At 42.9% G+C, this 18,808-nt stretch overlaps 1 protein-coding gene and 1 non-coding gene across 4 annotated transcripts in view; one reads left to right on the top strand and one right to left on the bottom strand.

Annotated features, from left to right (window-relative positions):
* Window positions 1-7,686: 7,686 nt before the first annotated feature.
* LOC106586005 (STAM-binding protein-like A) overlaps window positions 7,687-18,808 on the top strand; it is a 29,658-nt gene continuing 18,536 nt past the window's right edge. The window contains exons 1-3 of one of the 3 annotated variants that reach the window (XM_045706715.1): window positions 7,687-7,919; window positions 13,087-13,310; window positions 17,936-18,011. In XM_045706715.1, coding sequence (XP_045562671.1) covers window positions 13,108-13,310; window positions 17,936-18,011 — 279 coding nt within the window. In that variant the 5' untranslated portion in view covers window positions 7,687-7,919; window positions 13,087-13,107. The remainder of the gene's footprint in view (window positions 7,920-13,086; window positions 13,311-17,935; window positions 18,012-18,808) is intronic. The other 2 variants (XM_045706717.1, XM_045706716.1) reach the window with 2 other exon arrangements.
* Window positions 9,038-9,113, bottom strand: trnac-gca (transfer RNA cysteine (anticodon GCA)). The gene has a single exon. It is a non-coding gene; the product is annotated as a tRNA-Cys (tRNA).

Below are 18,808 nucleotides of genomic sequence, written 5' to 3'. Positions count from 1 at the left end.
TGTTGTTGTCTTAGGTCTCTCTTTATGTAGTGTTGTCTCTCTTGTCTTTATGTAGTGTTGTGTTGTTGTGTTAGGTCTCTCTTTATGTAGTGTTGTGTTGTTGTGTTAGGTCTCTCTTTATGTTGTGTTGTGTTGTTGTGTTAGGTCTCTCTTTATGTAGTGTTGTGTTGTTGTGTTAGGTCTCTCTTTATGTAGTGTTGTGTTGTTGTGTTAGGTCTCTCTTTATGTAGTGTTGTGTTGTTGTGTTAGGTCTCTCTTTATGTAGTGTTGTGTTGTTGTGTTAGGTCTCTCTTTATGTAGTGTTGTGTTGTTGTCTTAGGTCTCTCTTTATGTAGTGTTGTGTTGTTGTGTTAGGTCTCTCTTTATGTAGTGTTGTGTTGTTGTGTTAGGTCTCTCTTTATGTAGTGTTGTGTTGTTGTGTTAGGTCTCTCTTTATGTAGTGTTGTCTCTCTTTATGTAGTGTTGTGTTGTTGTGTTAGGTCTCTCTTTATGTAGTGTTGTGTTGTTGTGTTAGGTCTCTCTTTATGTAGTGTTGTGTTGTTGTGTTAGGTCTCTCTTTATGTAGTGTTGTGTTGTTGTCTTAGGTCTCTCTTTATGTAGTGTTGTCTCTCTTGTCTTTATGTAGTGTTGTGTTGTTGTGTTAGGTCTCTCTTTATGTAGTGTTGTGTTGTTGTGTTAGGTCTCTCTTTATGTAGTGTTGTGTTGTTGTGTTAGGTCTCTCTTTATGTAGTGTTGTGTTGTTGTGTTAGGTCTCTCTTTATGTAGTGTTGTGTTGTTGTGTTAGGTCTCTCTTTATGTAGTGTTGTGTTAGGTCTCTCTTTATGTAGTGTTGTGTTGTTGTGTTAGGTCTCTCTTTATGTAGTGTTGTGTTGTTGTGTTAGGTCTCTCTTTATGTAGTGTTGTGTTGTTGTGTTAGGTCTCTCTTTATGTAGTGTTGTCTCTCTTTATGTAGTGTTGTGTTGTTGTCTTAGGTCTCTCTTTATGTAGTGTTGTCTCTCTTGTCTTTATGTAGTGTTGTGTTGTTGTGTTAGGTCTCTCTTTATGTAGTGTTGTTGTGTTAGGTCTCTCTTTATGTTGTGTTGTGTTGTTGTGTTAGGTCTCTCTTTATGTAGTGTTGTGTTGTTGTGTTAGGTCTCTCTTTATGTAGTGTTGTGTTGTTGTGTTAGGTCTCTCTTTATGTAGTGTTGTGTTGTTGTGTTAGGTCTCTCTTTATGTAGTGTTGTGTTGTTGTGTTAGGTCTCTCTTTATGTAGTGTTGTGTTGTTGTGTTAGGTCTCTCTTTATGTAGTGTTGTGTTGTTGTGTTAGGTCTCTCTTTATGTTGTGTTGTGTTGTTGTGTTAGGTCTCTCTTTATGTTGTGTTGTGTTGTTGTGTTAGGTCTCTCTTTATGTTGTGTTGTGTTGTTGTGTTAGGTCTCTCTTTATGTAGTGTTGTGTTGTTGTGTTAGGTCTCTCTTTATGTAGTGTTGTTGTGTTAGGTCTCTCTTTATGTAGTGTTGTGTTGTTGTCTTAGGTCTCTCTTTATGTAGTGTTGTGTTGTTGTGTTAGGTCTCTCTTTATGTAGTGTTGTGTTGTTGTGTTAGGTCTCTCTTTATGTAGTGTTGTGTTGTTGTGTTAGGTCTCTCTTTATGTAGTGTTGTCTCTCTTTATGTAGTGTTGTGTTGTTGTGTTAGGTCTCTCTTTATGTAGTGTTGTGTTGTTGTGTTAGGTCTCTCTTTATGTAGTGTTGTGTTGTTGTGTTAGGTCTCTCTTTATGTAGTGTTGTGTTGTTGTCTTAGGTCTCTCTTTATGTAGTGTTGTCTCTCTTGTCTTTATGTAGTGTTGTGTTGTTGTGTTAGGTCTCTCTTTATGTAGTGTTGTGTTGTTGTCTTAGGTCTCTCTTTATGTAGTGTTGTGTTGTTGTGTTAGGTCTCTCTTTATGTAGTGTTGTGTTGTTGTGTTAGGTCTCTCTTTATGTAGTGTTGTGTTGTTGTGTTAGGTCTCTCTTTATGTAGTGTTGTCTCTCTTTATGTAGTGTTGTGTTGTTGTGTTAGGTCTCTCTTTATGTAGTGTTGTGTTGTTGTGTTAGGTCTCTCTTTATGTAGTGTTGTGTTGTTGTGTTAGGTCTCTCTTTATGTAGTGTTGTGTTGTTGTCTTAGGTCTCTCTTTATGTAGTGTTGTCTCTCTTGTCTTTATGTAGTGTTGTGTTGTTGTGTTAGGTCTCTCTTTATGTAGTGTTGTGTTGTTGTGTTAGGTCTCTCTTTATGTAGTGTTGTGTTGTTGTGTTAGGTCTCTCTTTATGTAGTGTTGTGTTGTTGTGTTAGGTCTCTCTTTATGTAGTGTTGTGTTGTTGTGTTAGGTCTCTCTTTATGTAGTGTTGTGTTGTTGTGTTAGGTCTCTCTTTATGTTGTGTTGTGTTGTTGTGTTAGGTCTCTCTTTATGTTGTGTTGTGTTGTTGTGTTAGGTCTCTCTTTATGTAGTGTTGTGTTGTTGTGTTAGGTCTCTCTTTATGTAGTGTTGTGTTGTTGTGTTAGGTCTCTCTTTATGTAGTGTTGTTGTGTTAGGTCTCTCTTTATGTAGTGTTGTGTTGTTGTCTTAGGTCTCTCTTTATGTAGTGTTGTGTTGTTGTGTTAGGTCTCTCTTTATGTAGTGTTGTGTTGTTGTGTTAGGTCTCTCTTTATGTAGTGTTGTGTTGTTGTGTTAGGTCTCTCTTTATGTAGTGTTGTCTCTCTTTATGTAGTGTTGTGTTGTTGTGTTAGGTCTCTCTTTATGTAGTGTTGTGTTGTTGTGTTAGGTCTCTCTTTATGTAGTGTTGTGTTGTTGTGTTAGGTCTCTCTTTATGTAGTGTTGTGTTGTTGTCTTAGGTCTCTCTTTATGTAGTGTTGTCTCTCTTGTCTTTATGTAGTGTTGTGTTGTTGTGTTAGGTCTCTCTTTATGTAGTGTTGTGTTGTTGTGTTAGGTCTCTCTTTATGTAGTGTTGTGTTGTTGTGTTAGGTCTCTCTTTATGTTGTGTTGTGTTGTTGTGTTAGGTCTCTCTTTATGTTGTGTTGTGTTGTTGTGTTAGGTCTCTCTTTATGTAGTGTTGTGTTGTTGTGTTAGGTCTCTCTTTATGTAGTGTTGTGTTGTTGTGTTAGGTCTCTCTTTATGTAGTGTTGTGTTGTTGTGTTAGGTCTCTCTTTATGTTGTGTTGTGTTGTTGTGTTAGGTCTCTCTTTATGTTGTGTTGTGTTGTTGTGTTAGGTCTCTCTTTATGTAGTGTTGTGTTGTTGTGTTAGGTCTCTCTTTATGTAGTGTTGTGTTGTTGTGTTAGGTCTCTCTTTATGTAGTGTTGTGTTAGGTCTCTCTTTATGTAGTGTTGTGTTGTTGTGTTAGGTCTCTCTTTATGTAGTGTTGTGTTGTTGTGTTAGGTCTCTCTTTATGTTGTGTTGTGTTGTTGTGTTAGGTCTCTCTTTATGTTGTGTTGTGTTAGGTCTCTCTTTATGTAGTGTTGTGTTGTTGTGTTAGGTCTCTCTTTATGTTGTGTTGTGTTGTTGTGTTAGGTCTCTCTTTATGTAGTGTTGTGTTGTTGTGTTAGGTCTCTCTTTATGTTGTGTTGTGTTGTTGTGTTAGGTCTCTCTTTATGTTGTGTTGTGTTGTTGTGTTAGGTCTCTCTTTATGTTGTGTTGTGTTGTTGTGTTAGGTCTCTCTTTATGTAGTGTTGTGTTGTTGTGTTAGGTCTCTCTTTATGTTGTGTTGTGTTAGGTCTCTCTTTATGTAGTGTTGTGTTGTTGTGTTAGGTCTCTCTTTATGTTGTGTTGTGTTGTTGTGTTAGGTCTCTCTTTATGTTGTGTTGTGTTGTTGTGTTAGGTCTCTCTTTATGTAGTGTTGTGTTGTTGTGTTAGGTCTCTCTTTATGTAGTGTTGTCTCTCTTTATGTAGTGTTGTGTTGTTGTGTTAGGTCTCTCTTTATGTAGTGTAGTGTTGTTGTGTTAGGTCTCTCTTTATGTTGTGTTGTGTTGTTGTGTTAGGTCTCTCTTTATGTAGTGTTGTGTTGTTGTGTTAGGTCTCTCTTTATGTTGTGTTGTGTTGTTGTGTTAGGTCTCTCTTTATGTAGTGTAGTGTCTCTCTTTATGTAGTGTAGTGTTGTTGTGTTAGGTCTCTCTTTATGTAGTGTAGTGTTGTTGTGTTAGGTCTCTCTTTATGTTGTGTTGTGTTGTTGTGTTAGGTCTCTCTGTCTCTCTTGTCGTTGATGTGTGTTTTGTCCTGTATTTGTTTTTGGGGTTTTTCCCCAGCCCCCGTCCCCCGCAGGAGGCCTTTTGCCTTTTGGTAGGCCGTCATTGTAAATAAGAATTTGTTCTTTAAATGACTTGCCTAGATAAATAAAGGTTAAATAAAATACAATATAAAATGTATATATTCTCAATTTACATGCTCTAATTTACATATAGATGATCAGAAAAACCTTAAAGCCACACTCTGTAAGTTATAACTTCAAAACTTTTTTTTTAACTATAAAGTTTTCTGAAAGAAACCCTGAGATAGTATTCAGTCATCACTTAGATGTAGAAGGCCATGCACATTAAACACCAAATTCTCTTTACTTTAAAACTGGTAAAAAATGCTTTTCAAAAATATACTCGTCAAGTTAGGCAATGCTTGAATTGATCTTCCAATATTATTATTCTCGTATATTTCAAAACTGCAGCTTCCATGGCCCCACAGCAAAGTTGATACTTCAGTGATATTTCAAACCATGACCTACCGCAGCGAGAGATGGATGTCAATGGTATTAGTTGTAGTGAAAGGCAAAAGCCCACAAAGATCTCCGCCACGGCACAACCCAAGGTGGGCGGGGGCAACCCGGACAGGAAGATCACGTCCGTGACTCAACCCACTCAAGTGACGCACCCCTCCCATGGACGGCATGGAAGAGCACCAGTAAGCCAGTGACTCAGCCCCTGTAATGTGGTAAGAGGCAGAGAATCCCAGTGGAGAGAGGGGAACCGACCAGGCAGAGACAGCAAGGGCGGTTCGTTGCTCCAGAGCCTTTCCGTTCACCTTCACACTCCTGGGCCAGACTACACTCAATCATAGGACCTACTGAAGAGATAAGTCTTCAGTAAAGACTTAAAGGTTGAGACCAAGTCTGCGTCTCTCACATGGGTAGGCAGACCATTCCATAAAAATGGAGCTCTATAGGAGAAAGCCCTGCCTCCAGCTGTATTCTTAGAAATTCTAGGGACAGTAAGGAGGCCTGCGTCTTGTGACCATAGCGTACGTGTAGGTATGTACGGCAGGACCAAATCGGAAAGATAGGTAGGAGCAAGCCCATGTAATGCTTTGTAGGTTAGCAGTAAAACCTTGAAATCAGCCCTTGCCTTAACAGGAAGCCAGTTATTCATAGGTAAACTGTGATATGACTAAAGAGTTAATCAGGGTGATTTCTCCACAAATAGACAGGTATTTTGCTTTCAGTGGTAGCCAGATCTTATCTATTTCTGCTAACTTTCTATAAACATTTATTGGAGTGAGATCATTTCTTTCGTTTGGGATTTGTATACCGAGTATGTCCACATCTCCATCAGACCATTTAATTGGTAAACTACACGGTAATGTAAAATTAGCATTTTTTTGTGATCCAATACGTAATATAGTACACTTATCATAATTTGGTTTTAATCCAGAGAGGATAGAAAAAGTATCTAGATCCTCTATGAGGCCGTGGAGAGATTCTAATTGTGGTTTTAATAGAAAACATGAATCATCGGCGTACAATGACACCTTAGTTTTTAATCCCTGGATTTCTAATCCCTTAATATTATTGTTGGATATAATTTTAACAGCTAACATTTCGATGGCAATAATAAATAGATATGCCGATAGTGGACAACCTTGTTTTACTCCTCTAGATAGTTAAAAACTTTCTGAGATGTAGCCATTATTTACTATTTTACACCTAGGGTTACTATACATAACTTTAACCCATTTTATAAGAGATTCTACAAAATCGAAATATTCTAGGCATTTATATATAAACTCCAGTCGTACTTTATCAAAAGCCTTTTCAACATCAGCTATGAAAACCAGGCCTGGTGTCCCCGATATTTCATAGTATTCTATTGTTTCCAGTACTTGTCTTATATTATCTCCAATGTATCGTCCATCTAAAAACCTGTCTGATTAGGATGAATAATATCTGACAATACCTTTTTAATTCTATGCTCTAAGCACTTAGCTAGAATTTATGCATCACAACACTGAAGTGTAAGAGGTCTCCAATTTTTTTTATGGACTATATCTTTATATTTACCACTTGGATCCTGTTTCAGTAATAATGAAATCAGACCTTGTTGCGTATCTGATAATCTACCGTTTATATAGGAGTGGTCCTCTGAGTATATCAAAAAAGGTTTGGTTTACTTCCACTGGTATGTCATCCAACCCTGGCGTTTTCACGGACTTAGAGGCTTTAATTGCATCAAGAAGTTCCTCCTCTGTAATGTGGCCTTCACATGAGTCTTTCTGTACACGTTAATTTTACATAATTATTAGGGAAAAATCCATACAATTAGCTTTGGTTAGTGGAGATGGAGGAGACTGAAAATAAAAAATATTCTTAAAGTACTTTGCTTCCTCTTTCAAAATATAATTTGTAACAAGTTTCAATACATTTTGTTTGGTAGCATTTCTATATTGAAGATTGAAAAAGAATTTGGTGCATTTTTTCCCATATTCCATCCAGTTCGCTTTATTTTCATAAAGTATTACACTGGATCTTCCTTGAATAAGTTCCTCCATTTCTTTTTGTTTTTCCTCTAACTTATTCTGTGCCTCTATGGTTCAGATTTTATTGCTGTCTATCTGTACTGTTAGTCCTTCAATTTCCTTTGTTAATATGGACTCTTTTGATCTAAATTGCTTTTGTTTTATAGATGAGTACTGAATTGCATGTTCTCTAAAGGCACATTTAAAAGTGTCCCATACAATAAGGGGATCTGCTGTACCTATGTTATGTCTGAAAAAGTCAGTTATAAATTCTTCTGTCCTAGTTCTAAACAATTTATCATCTAGTAGGCTTTGATTAAATGTCCAATATCCTCGCCCACGTGGAAATTCTGTAAGAGTAATATATATGCCAATTATGTGATGATCCGACCGCATTCTGTCCACTATCAACACTTTTTAATCTTTTGGTTCCAGAGAGAATGACATAAGAAAGTAATCAAGACAACTAGCTTGATTAAGCCTCCGCCATGTATATCTCACTAGGTCAGGGTATTTAAGCCTCCATATATCCACTAATTCCAATATATCCATGACATTCATGATTTCCTTAAGTGCCTGAGGGTGATAGTTTGTAGTGTGATTTCCTTTCTGGTCCATAGAGGTATTTAAGACCATATTAAAATCTCCCACCATAATAATAGAGTCTAGTGTTGCTTGTAGAGTTGATCAATTCTTATATATATTTTAAAAGAAGCTTGGATCATCATTATTTGGACCATATAGGTTAATAAGCCATATCTGTTTATTGTCCAATAGGCATATTTAAAATAATCCTTGATGATCTGTTTGGACAATTTGCACATTTCGATCAAAATTAGTTGTAATTAATACCATCACATCAATGTTAATGCTTAGACAATCAATTTTATGTATCATCAATAAATACAGACAATAACACCTTTCTTCTGTGACGTAGAACGCTTTTATTTTGCTGACATTCCATGACCCGGAAGTAAATCTTTTGTGTTGCTGACGAGACGCTGGTGGAGATGCGGAAGTAGACGGTTGTAACAATTAGCCACCTTGCTAGCTAATTATTTACTTAACTGAAGATTTACTTGATAAAGACAACGATAAATAGGTCCTGAATTGAATGATATACCTTTTTTGATACGTATTTGTTGGTGAAACCTACATATTTCCTCGCTCAACCAGGTGGGAATTTGAAAACAATCGAACGTAAGTTAGTTTTGCTAAGCTACTAGCTAGTGTTAGAACTGCAGGCAAATCAATCTTGACCCTGCAATTCATGTTTTTCATTATGGATGATGGTGAAACATGTCCTTCTAGCATACATCAAGTGTCCGGGTAACTTCAAATCGGTCATGGCTGGCTAGCTAGCTAGTTCCCCGTACAGGTTAACTTCAAATCGGTCATGGCTAGCTAGCTAGTTAGCCTCCCAAACATATTATATGGATTGAGAAGTTGGCTAGCTACAGATTCATCATAGCTACAGATTCATCATGCTCAGACGTTTTCTGTTGGCTAGATAGTCCAACGTTGTGGGGTAAAAAAAAACACGAATGTTTATGCATATAATTACTTAATATACATAAGAATACTTAATTGTGTAAACTTTATAACAATATGTGTTATCAGGGAGAGGCTTTATGGCCACGGCTGTTGTCCGTAGGTCGCACAGGTAGAGTTTAGTCTCTACTTTTATCAAATGTAAAAAAAAAAAGACCGATTTGAGCCGGTCGGTCACATATTTAAATGATTGTCCATATAAGGCTTAAACATATGTTTAGATATCTGCAGGGTTTTTTCTGCATAGAAATGTCTTGGGTGGCCACCTAAGTGTTTTTCTCGGGCCACCTACTTTTATGGAGGAACCTAAAGTATGTAGAAAAGATAGTGGACCTATGTACACTACCGTTCAAAAGTTTGGGGTCACTTAGAAATGTCCTTGTTTTTAAAAGAAAAGCACTTTTTTTTTTTTGTCCTTTTTAAAATAACATCAAATTGATCAGAAATGCAGTGTAGACATTGTTATCAATAAGATCATCTTTGAAAACAAATGCCTAAATCAAAGCTAATCAAAACTATACAATGAAACAAATGATGCATTCAGGAGTATTTTTGTCATGGCATGGGGCCCCCATTGATTTTGTTATGTTTGAGTCACTCGGATGGTATTAGACATGGCAAAAAGTGTAGAATTGAAGGGAATTTGCTATAAAACTGCACATTCTTACATTTTACATTTTAGTCATTTTAGCAGACGCTCTGATCCAGAGCGACTTACAGTAGTGAATGCATACATTTCATACATTTTTCTTTTTTTCCCCCCATACTGGTCCCCCGTGGGAATCGAACCCACAACCCTGGTGTTGCAAACATCATGCTCTACCAACTGAGCCACACGGGACCCGTGTGGTGTTTGCAACACCAGGGTTGTGGGTGTTGCGAACACCACATGTGTTTGCAACTGAGCCACACGGGACTATTCTTAGCAAAATGTGTAGAATTGTTCTGCAGTGGCTGTGGCTGGACTGCTCCACCTGTGGAGATGAGCCTCAGGGCCCCTCCTCTGCACCATGTTCAGTTGGGGCTGCTGCTTTCAGTTGCATTCAACTAACAGCACTCCACCGTATTCCAGACAATCCCTGACCAGCGTAGTGTACACTGTGACCAGATCTTCAGGCCATTTCTCAGTGAGGCCACTGCTCCACGTGTATCACCGCTGAGGTTAGAGTCTAGATGAAAACCAAGATACTTGGTCGTTGATACCACTGGTACTTCCTGTCCTTCTTGGATGAGTGGTGGAGGGTCTCTTGAAAACGTCTGGATTTCCAGACTTTTTTTGGGGTGTTTTATTAAATAGATCACAACATTTCCTTTGCAACTTTGAAAATAAATTGTGCGCTCATCCCCAATTCAAGTTAGTCGCCCATGAAATCAATTTGTTTGTCCTTCTCTTAGCAACCTAATGCTTCAACCTGACTCTCCTTGAGTAGTCCAACACGGCTCTCCTCTCTGCGAGGGCAATCCCTATGCAATTCTATTATGAAGACTTTTCCTACAAGCCCAAAACATTGATGGCAAGGGACTTAAATGTCGTGACAACCTTCATAAAAATAATGAATTGCATAGCAGTCTTGTGTTTGTCAATAAAATGATGAGGAATAAGCTCTATATGTATTGTGATTTAGTGACCTTTACCATTTCAATCAAACAACATTACCACTGCAAAACACAATACAGTGTGTGTTTGGTACTTTTACCATTGAAGACCATTAGAACTGCTGTAAACTAATGGTTTACTTGGTCACCAGGTCTAGCAGTAATTCACCCAGACCGTTTTCTTAAGGGAATATATACGACACACAAAGGGGCCGTTTCCTGGACACAGATTAAGCATTAAAAGGTTGACCAACGGATTTGCTTTCATGGAGGACCGGCTTGAATTGTGAGGATGACCACACAATTTATTTTCATAATGAGCCAAATATACTGTTTTTCTAACCAAAGTTGAAAAACAAAAGTGATCTATGTAATAAACACGAGAGACCAGCAAAATGTATGAGAATAGTAGGAACAGCGGCATCTAGTGGTCAAAACATGGTACTGTCACACTACTGTATGGTAGATAATGCAAATCGACTTCAATGCCTAATTTCTCTACACAGGGAAAAACATCTCCGGATTCACAGGGAAGCCACAGCTTCCTACTACTTGTCAAACATGGAGGACTCCAACTCTATGCTGATGTTTGGGGTGCGGGTGGTCTGTAGGTGGCTTTACACGTTTTTGGTGGGATTCTTCATTGGTAGGAAGAAGTTTGGTCCAAATTGGATATTTGGCACTATATTTATTGAATATCTGAATCCTATTAATTAAAATGGCCAATTTTTTTTTTTTTTTTAGATAAAATTACATTTCAACAAAATAATGTTTCAGTAATGCCAATCTAACTATCGAAACAATTTCAAAACAATCTGAGATGGTGTGTGCCATGGCTGAAATGACAAACAACTCTTAGGCTGCTGTCTTACTCTAATCAAGTAGGATGGAACAACTCGTAGGCTGCTGTCCTACCCTAATCAAGTAGTATGGAACAACTCTTAAGCTGCTGTTCTACTCTAAATAAAATCAAGTAGGATAGAACATCTCTTAGGCTGCTGTTCTACTCTAAATATAATCAAGTAGGATTGAACAACTCTTAATCTGCTGTCCTACTCTAAATATAATCAAGTAGGATGGAACAACTCTTAGGCTGCTGTCCTACTCTAATCAAGTAGGATGGAACATCTCTTAAGCTGCTGTCTTCCTCTAATCAAGTAGGATGGAACATCTCTTAGGCTGCTGTCCTACTCTAAATATAATCAAGTAGGATGGAACAACACTTAAGCTGCTGTTGTACTCTAATCAAGTAGTATGGAACATCTCTTAGGCTGCTGTCCTACTCTAAATATAATCAAGTAGGATGGAACAACTCTTAAGCTGCTGTCCTACTCTAATCAAGTAGGATGGAACATATCTTAGGCTGCTGTCCTACTCTAAATATAATCAAGTAGGATGGAACAACTCTTAAGCTGCTGTCCTACTCTAATCAAGTAGGATGGAACATATCTTAGGCTGCTGTCCTACTCTAATCAAGTAGGATGGAACATATCTTAGGCTGCTGTCCTACTCTAATCAAGTAGGATGGAACATATCTTAGGCGGGATCGGACAAATTGGCCACATTAGCTACCGCCAGCAACACTAAATACAGCTAATGACCAGTAGAACAACTTCTCCGTCGCCCATCGAAATAAACAGCACTTTCTTTTCCAAGTTTTAACTAACACCATGCTGCTGTTGCTGCCAGCTAGCCAGCATACATTATTTTATTTCACCTTTATTTAACCAGGTAGGCAAGTTGAGAACAAGTTCTCATTTACAATTGCGACCTGGCCAAGATAAAGTAAAGCAGTTCGACAACATACAAAAACACAGAGTTACACATGGAGTAAAACAAAAATGTACAGTCAATAACACAATAGAAAAATAAGTCTATATACAATGTGAGTAAATGAGGTGAGATAAGGGAGGTAAAGGTTATAAATAGGCCATGGTGGCAAAGTAAATACAATATAGCAAGTAAAACACTGGAATGGTAGATTTGTAGTTTGAAGGAAGGGTTAGGGTTAGGGTCAGGGGTTAAGGGTTAGGGGTTAAGGGTAACCCTGTTGCTGCCAGCTAGCCAGCATACATTAGGGGTCAGGGTTAGGGGTCAGGGTTAGGGGTTGGGGGTTAAGGGTTAGGGGTCAGGGGTTAAGGGTTAGGGTTAAGGGTAACCGTAACCCTGTTGCTGCCAGCTAGCCAGCAAACATTAGGGTTAAGGGTTAGGATTAGGATTAAGGGTTAGGGTTAGGTTTGAAAAAAAAACAGACGAATCTGATATGCACTGGCACAGGCAAAACTTTAAATAAATGGTAAAAACCTAGTATAAAATACCTTAATTAAGAACAGGGGAGGGAAAAAGAAAAAAGAGGGGGGGGGGAAGAAGGAAAATAAAAAATATTGATAAAAAGGTTACCCGGAAGATAAAACCTAGGTTTGCAACCCAAGATGCAATCCCTAAGGGATAGAGGCCAAAACCCAAGGTCAAGACCACCAGCCTGAAATTAGGATGGTCATAGACATACAGGGGTTGAAGTTCGGCACACCAGCTCCAAGAGTTATGGCCAAACGGGGGTGATATAAGGGTCAAGGGGGTATAAGGGTTAGAATTAGATGAAGGAAGGGGTATAAGGGTTAGGGTTAATAAGAAGGTATAAAGGTTAAGGTTAGATAAAAGGGTATAAGGGTTAAGGTTAGATGAGGGGGTATAAGGGTTAGGATTAGATAAGAAGGTATAAAGGTTAAGGTTAGATAAAAGGGTATAAGGGTTAAGGTTAGAACTAAGGGGATGTAAAGGTTTAATAAAGAAATATAAAGGGTTGAACTTAGGGTTAAATAAGGGGATGTAAGGGTTTGGGTAGGTAAGGGGGTATCAAGGTTAGGGTTAGATAAGCAGGTATAAGGGTTAGGGTTAGATAAGGGGTATAAGGTTAAGGTTAGAGCTAAGGGGATATATGGGATAAATAAAGAAATATAAAAGGTTAAGGTTGTTGCCTCGCCTTAGCTGTGGAACGCGCCCCTTCGTTACAAGTGCTGATGTAAACCAGAGTTTTTAATCAATACTTTTGATTAATTGATTAAGTCCCAGTCGGGTGTGTAGGGGAGATGGGTGGGAGCCCCAGCGAGCCGTGCTGATGTTCAGCTGGTTAAAAATAGTGCACTATATATATATATATATATATATATTAGGGTGCAATTTCTAAAGCGGACTAACAAAGGTTTTGATTTCCTGTCAGGTGTGTAGGAGGACGGTCCTGATGGCAGACCACACTGATGTCAGCCTGCCTCCTGAGGACCGTGTTCGTGCCCTGACCAAGAAGGGCAGCTCTGTGGACGTGAACGAGGACGTTCCTCCCAGGAGGTACTTCAGATCGGGCGTGGAGATGATCCGTATGGCCAACACCTATACCGAGGAGGGCAACGCCGAGCACGCCTTCGTACTCTACAACAAGTACATCACGTAAGTTGAGTTGGTGAAACTAGGCTCCGTTACATTTTTACATTTAACATTTACGTCATTTAGCAGACGCTCTTATCCAGAGCGACTTACAAATTGGTGGATTCACCTTATTATATCCAGTGGAACAACCACTTTACAATAGTGCATCTAAATCTTTAGGGGGGGGATTAGAAGGATTACTTTATCCTATCCCAGGTATTCCTTGAAGAGGTGGGGTTTCAGGTGTCTCCGGAAGGTGGTGATTGACTCCGCTGTCCTGGCGTCGTGAGGGAGCTTGTTCCACCATTGGGGTGCCAGAGCAGCGAACAGTTTTGACTGGGCAAAACGTTAAGTTTTAGGGTGACGCAGCTGATGAAGAGTGTTTTGTCAAGATGACCATCGTGTCACAAGACGGATGAACCCAAGATGAAGCGTCAGTGGGGGGGAGGAAGCTGTAATTGTGAAATGGTATTGTGTTGCCGGTTACATAAGCCAGTCATACCGCCCCCTGGGGGACATTTTGTTTACGGTAGTAGTGGGGACAATGTACCATATTGTCTGCAACCCAGTGAAGTATCATGTTGAGATCAGCTGTAGAGACGAGATCCACATAAAATGCCTCAGTCCCAAATGAATGGGAAGTATGGGCCTCATCTGAAATACACAGCAGGTGTCCTGGGAAGTGGACTCATCTGAAATACACAGCAGGTGTCCTGGGAAGTGGACTCATCTGAAATACACAGCAGGTGTCCTGGGAAGTGGACTCATCTGAAATACACAGCAGGTGTCCTGGGAAGTGGACTCATCTGAAATACACAGCAGGTGTCCTGGGAAGTGGACTCATCTGAAATACACAGCAGGTGTCCTGGGAAGTGGACTCATCTGAACATAAAGCATCATGCTATCACTGGAATAAGTCAGGGATATGAATCAATCAAATCAAATGTATTTATAAAGCCCTTTTTACATCAGCTGATATCTCAAAGTGCTGTACAGAAACCCAGCCTAAAACCCCAAACAGCAAGCAATGCAGGAGCAGAAGCACGGTGGCTAGGAAAAACTCCCTAGGAAAAACTCCCTAGAAAGGCCAAGAACCTAGGAAGAAACCTAGAGAGGAACCAGGCTCTGAGGGGTGGCTAGTCCTCTTCTGGCTGTGCCGGGTGGAGATTAGAAACCTAGAGAGGAACCAGGCTATGAGGGGTGGCCAGTCCTCTTCTGGCTGTGCCGGGTGGAGATTAGAAACCTAGAGAGGAACCAGGCTATGAGGGGTGGCCAGTCCTCTTCTGGCTGTGCCGGGTCGAGATTAGAAACCTAGAGAGGAACCAGGCTATGAGGGGTGGCCAGTCCTCTTCTGGCTGTGCCGGGTGGAGATTAGAAACCTAGAGAGGAACCAGGCTATGAGGGGTGGCCAGTCCTCTTCTGGCTGTGCAGGGTGGAGATTATAACAGAACATGGCCAAGATGTTCAAATGTTCATAGATGACCAGCAGGGTCAGATAATAATAATCACAGTGGTTGTAGAGGGTGCAACAGGTCAGTACCTCAGGAGTAAATGTCAGTTGGCTTTTCATAGCCGGGCATTCAAAGGTCGAGACAGCAGGTGCAGTAGAGAGAGAGTCATTCAGGTCGAGACAGCAGGTGAGGTAGTGCGAGTCATTCAGGTCGAGACAGCAGGTGAGGTAGAGAGAGTCATTCAGGTCGAGACAGCAGGTGAGGTAGAGAGAGAGTCATTCAGGTCGAGACGGCAGGTGCGGTAGAGAGAGAGTCATTCAGGTCGAGACGGCAGGTGCGGTAGAGAGAGAGTCATTCAGGTCGAGACGGCAGGTGCGGTAGAGAGAGAGTCATTCAGGTCGAGACAGCAGGTGCGGTAGAGAGAGTCATTCAGGTCGAGACGGCAGGTGAGGTAGAGAGAGAGTCATTCAGGTCGAGACAGCAGGTGAGGTAGAGAGAGTCATTCAGGTCTAGACAGCAGGTGAGGTAGAGAGAGAGTCATTCAGGTCGAGACAGCAGGTGAGGTAGAGAGAGAGTCATTCAGGTCGAGACAGCAGGTGCGGTAGAGAGAGAGTCATTCAGGTCGAGACAGCAGGTGCGGTAGAGAGAGTCATTCAGGTCGAGACAGCAGGTGCGGTAGAGAGAGTCATTCAGGTCGAGACAGCAGGTGCGGTAGAGAGAGTCATTCAGGTCGAGACAGCAGGTGCGGTAGAGAGAGTCATTCAGGTCGAGACAGCAGGTGCGGTAAGAGAGTCATTCAGGTCGAGACAGCAGGTGCGGTAGAGAGAGAGTCATTCAGGTCGAGACAGCAGGTGCGGTAGAGAGAGAGTCATTCAGGTCGAGACAGCAGGTGCGGTAGAGAGAGTCATTCAGGTCGAGACAGCAGGTGCGGTAGAGAGAGTCATTCAGGTCGAGACAGCAGGTGCGGTAGAGAGAGTCATTCAGGTCGAGACAGCAGGTGCGGTAAGAGAGTCATTCAGGTCGAGACAGCAGGTGCGGTAGAGAGAGAGTCATTCAGGTCGAGACAGCAGGTGCGGTAGAGAGAGAGTCATTCAGGTCGAGACAGCAGGTGCGGTAGAGAGAGTCATTCAGGTCGAGACAGCAGGTGCGGTAGAGAGAGTCATTCAGGTCGAGACAGCAGGTGCGGTAGAGAGAGTCATTCAGGTCGAGACAGCAGGTGCGGTAGAGAGAGTCATTCAGGTCGAGGACAGCAGGTGCGGTAGAGAGAGTCATTCAGGTCGAGACAGCAGGTGCGGTAGAGAGAGTCATTCAGGTCTAGACAGCAGGTGCGGTAGAGAGAGAGTCATTCAGGTCGAGACAGCAGGTGCGGTAGAGAGAGTCATTCAGGTCGAGACAGCAGGTGCGGTAGAGAGAGTCATTCAGGTCGAGACAGCAGGTGCGGTAGAGAGAGTCATTCAGGTCGAGACAGCAGGTGCGGTAGAGAGAGTCATTCAGGTCGAGACAGCAGGTGCGGTAGAGAGAGTCATTCAGGTCGAGACAGCAGGTGCGGTAGAGAGAGTCATTCAGGTCGAGACAGCAGGTGCGGTAGAGAGAGAGTCATTCAGGTCGAGACAGCAGGTGCGGTAGAGAGAGAGTCATTCAGGTCGAGACAGCAGGTGAGGTAGAGAGAGTCATTCAGGTCGAGACAGCAGGTGAGGTAGAGAGAGAGTCATTCAGGTCGAGACAGCAGGTGAGGTAGAGAGAGAGTCATTCAGGTCGAGACAGCAGGTGAGGTAGAGAGAGTCATTCAGGTCTAGACGGCAGGTGAGGTAGAGTCATTCAGGTCGAGACAGCAGGTGCGGTAGAGAGAGTCATTCAGGTCGAGACAGCAGGTGCGGTAGAGAGAGTCATTCAGGTCGAGACGGCAGGTGAGGTAGAGAGAGAGTCATTCAGGTCGAGACGGCAGGTGAGGTAGAGAGAGAGTCATTCAGGTCGAGACGGCAGGTGCGGTAGAGAGAGAGTCATTCAGGTCGAGACGGCAGGTGCGGTAGAGAGAGTCATTCAGGTCTAGACAGCAGGTGCGGTAGAGAGAGAGTCATTCAGGTCGAGACGGCAGGTGCGGTAGAGAGAGTCATTCAGGTCTAGACAGCAGGTGCGGTAGAGAGAGAGTCATTCAGGTCGAGACAGCAGGTGAGGTAGAGAGAGAGTCATTCAGGTCTAGACAGCAGGTGCGGTAGAGAGAGAGTCATTCAGGTCGAGACAGCAGGTGCGGTAGAGAGAGAGTCATTCAGGTCGAGACAGCAGGTGAGGTAGAGAGAGTCATTCAGGTCGAGACAGCAGGTGAGGTAGAGAGAGAGTCATTCAGGTCGAGACAGCAGGTGCGGTAGAGAGAGTCATTCAGGTCGAGACAGCAGGTGCGGTAGAGAGAGTCATTCAGGTCGAGACAGCAGGTGCGGTAGAGAGAGTCATTCAGGTCGAGACAGCAGGTGAGGTAGAGAGAGAGTCATTCAGGTCGAGACAGCAGGTGAGGTAGAGAGAGTCATTCAGGTCGAGACAGCAGGTGCAGTAGAGAGAGTCATTCAGGTCGAGACAGCAGGTGCAGTAGAGAGAGTCATTCAGGTCGAGACAGCAGGTGCAGTAGAGAGAGTGCTAGGGAGGGAAGGAGAGAGAGAGAGAGAGAGAGTTGAAAACAGCAGGTCCGGGACAATGGGGCACAGCCAGTGAACAGGTCAGGGTTCCGTAGCCGCAGGCAGAACAGTTGACTATAGGAGAAAGCCCTGCCTCCAGCTGTTTGCTTAGAAATTCTAGGGACAGTAAGGAGGCCTGCGTCTTGTGACCGTAGTGTACGTGTAGGTATGTACGGCAGGACCAAATCGGAGAGATGGGTAGGAGCAAGCCCATCTAATGCTTTGTAGGTTAGCAGTAAAACCTTGATATCAGCCCTAGCCTTAACAGGAAGCCAGTGTAGGGAGGCTAGCACTGGAGTAATATGATCACATTTTTTGGTTCTAGTCAAGGTTCTAGCAGCCGTGTTTAGCACTAACTGAAGTTTATTTAGCGCTTTATCCGGGTAGCCGGAAAGTAGAGCATTGCAGTAGTCTAACCTAGAAGTGACAAAAGCATGGATACATTTTTCTGCATCATTTTTAGACAAAAAGTTTCAGATTTTTGCAATGTTATGAAAATGTGTTTCTTATGATTCATGCTTCTATCCAGGCTCTTCATTGAGAAGCTACCTAAACATAGAGATTACAAAACAGCCAACATTCCAGAGAAGAAGGACACCTTGAAGGTACCATTCCTCATTCTGACTGTTTCACACTCCAGTCCTCCAGGACCCCCCCGACAGACCAACCCTGGTCCTCTAGGACCCCCCAGCAGCCCAACCCTGGTCCTCTAGTCCTCCGGGACCCCCCAGCAGCCCAACCCTGGTCCTCCAGGACCCCCCCAGCAGCCCAACCCTGGTCCTCTAGTCCTCCAGGACCCCCCAGCAGCCCAACCCTGGTCCTCTAGTCCTCCAGGACCCCCGACAGCCCAACCCTGGTCCTCCAGGACCCCCCAGACAGCCCAACCCTGGCCCTGTCCTCCAGGACCCCCCCAGCAGCCCAACCCTGGTCCTCCAGGACCCCCCAGCAGCCCAACCCTGGTCCTCCAGGACCCCCCAGACAGCCCAACCCTGTCTCGTCCTCCAGGACCCCCAGCAGCCCAACCCTGGTCCTCTTCCAGGACCCCCCAGCAGCCCAACCCTGGTCCTCTAGTCCTCCAGGACCCCCCGGCAGCCCAACCCTGGAGTCCTCCAGGACCCCCCAGCAGCCCAACCCTGGTCCTCTAGTCCTCCAGGACCCCCCAGCAGCCCAACCCTGGTCCTCCGGGACCCCCCAGCAGCCCAACCCTGGCCAGTCCTCCAGGACCCCCCAGCAGCCCAACCCTGGTCCTCCAGGACCCCCCAGCAGCCCAACCCTGGTCCTCTAGTCCTCCAGGACCCCCCAGCAGCCCAACCCTGGTCCTCTAGTCTCCAGGACCCCCAGCAGCCCAACCCTGGTCCCCTAGTCCTCCAGGACCCCCCAGCAGCCCAACCCTGGTCCTCTA

This window comes from Salmo salar, chromosome ssa24 (genome assembly GCF_905237065.1).
Source record: "Salmo salar chromosome ssa24, Ssal_v3.1, whole genome shotgun sequence".
Lineage (NCBI taxonomy): Eukaryota > Metazoa > Chordata > Actinopteri > Salmoniformes > Salmonidae > Salmo > Salmo salar.
Note: the sequence above shows the minus strand (reverse complement) of the source record. Positions and strands in the feature narration are given on the sequence as shown.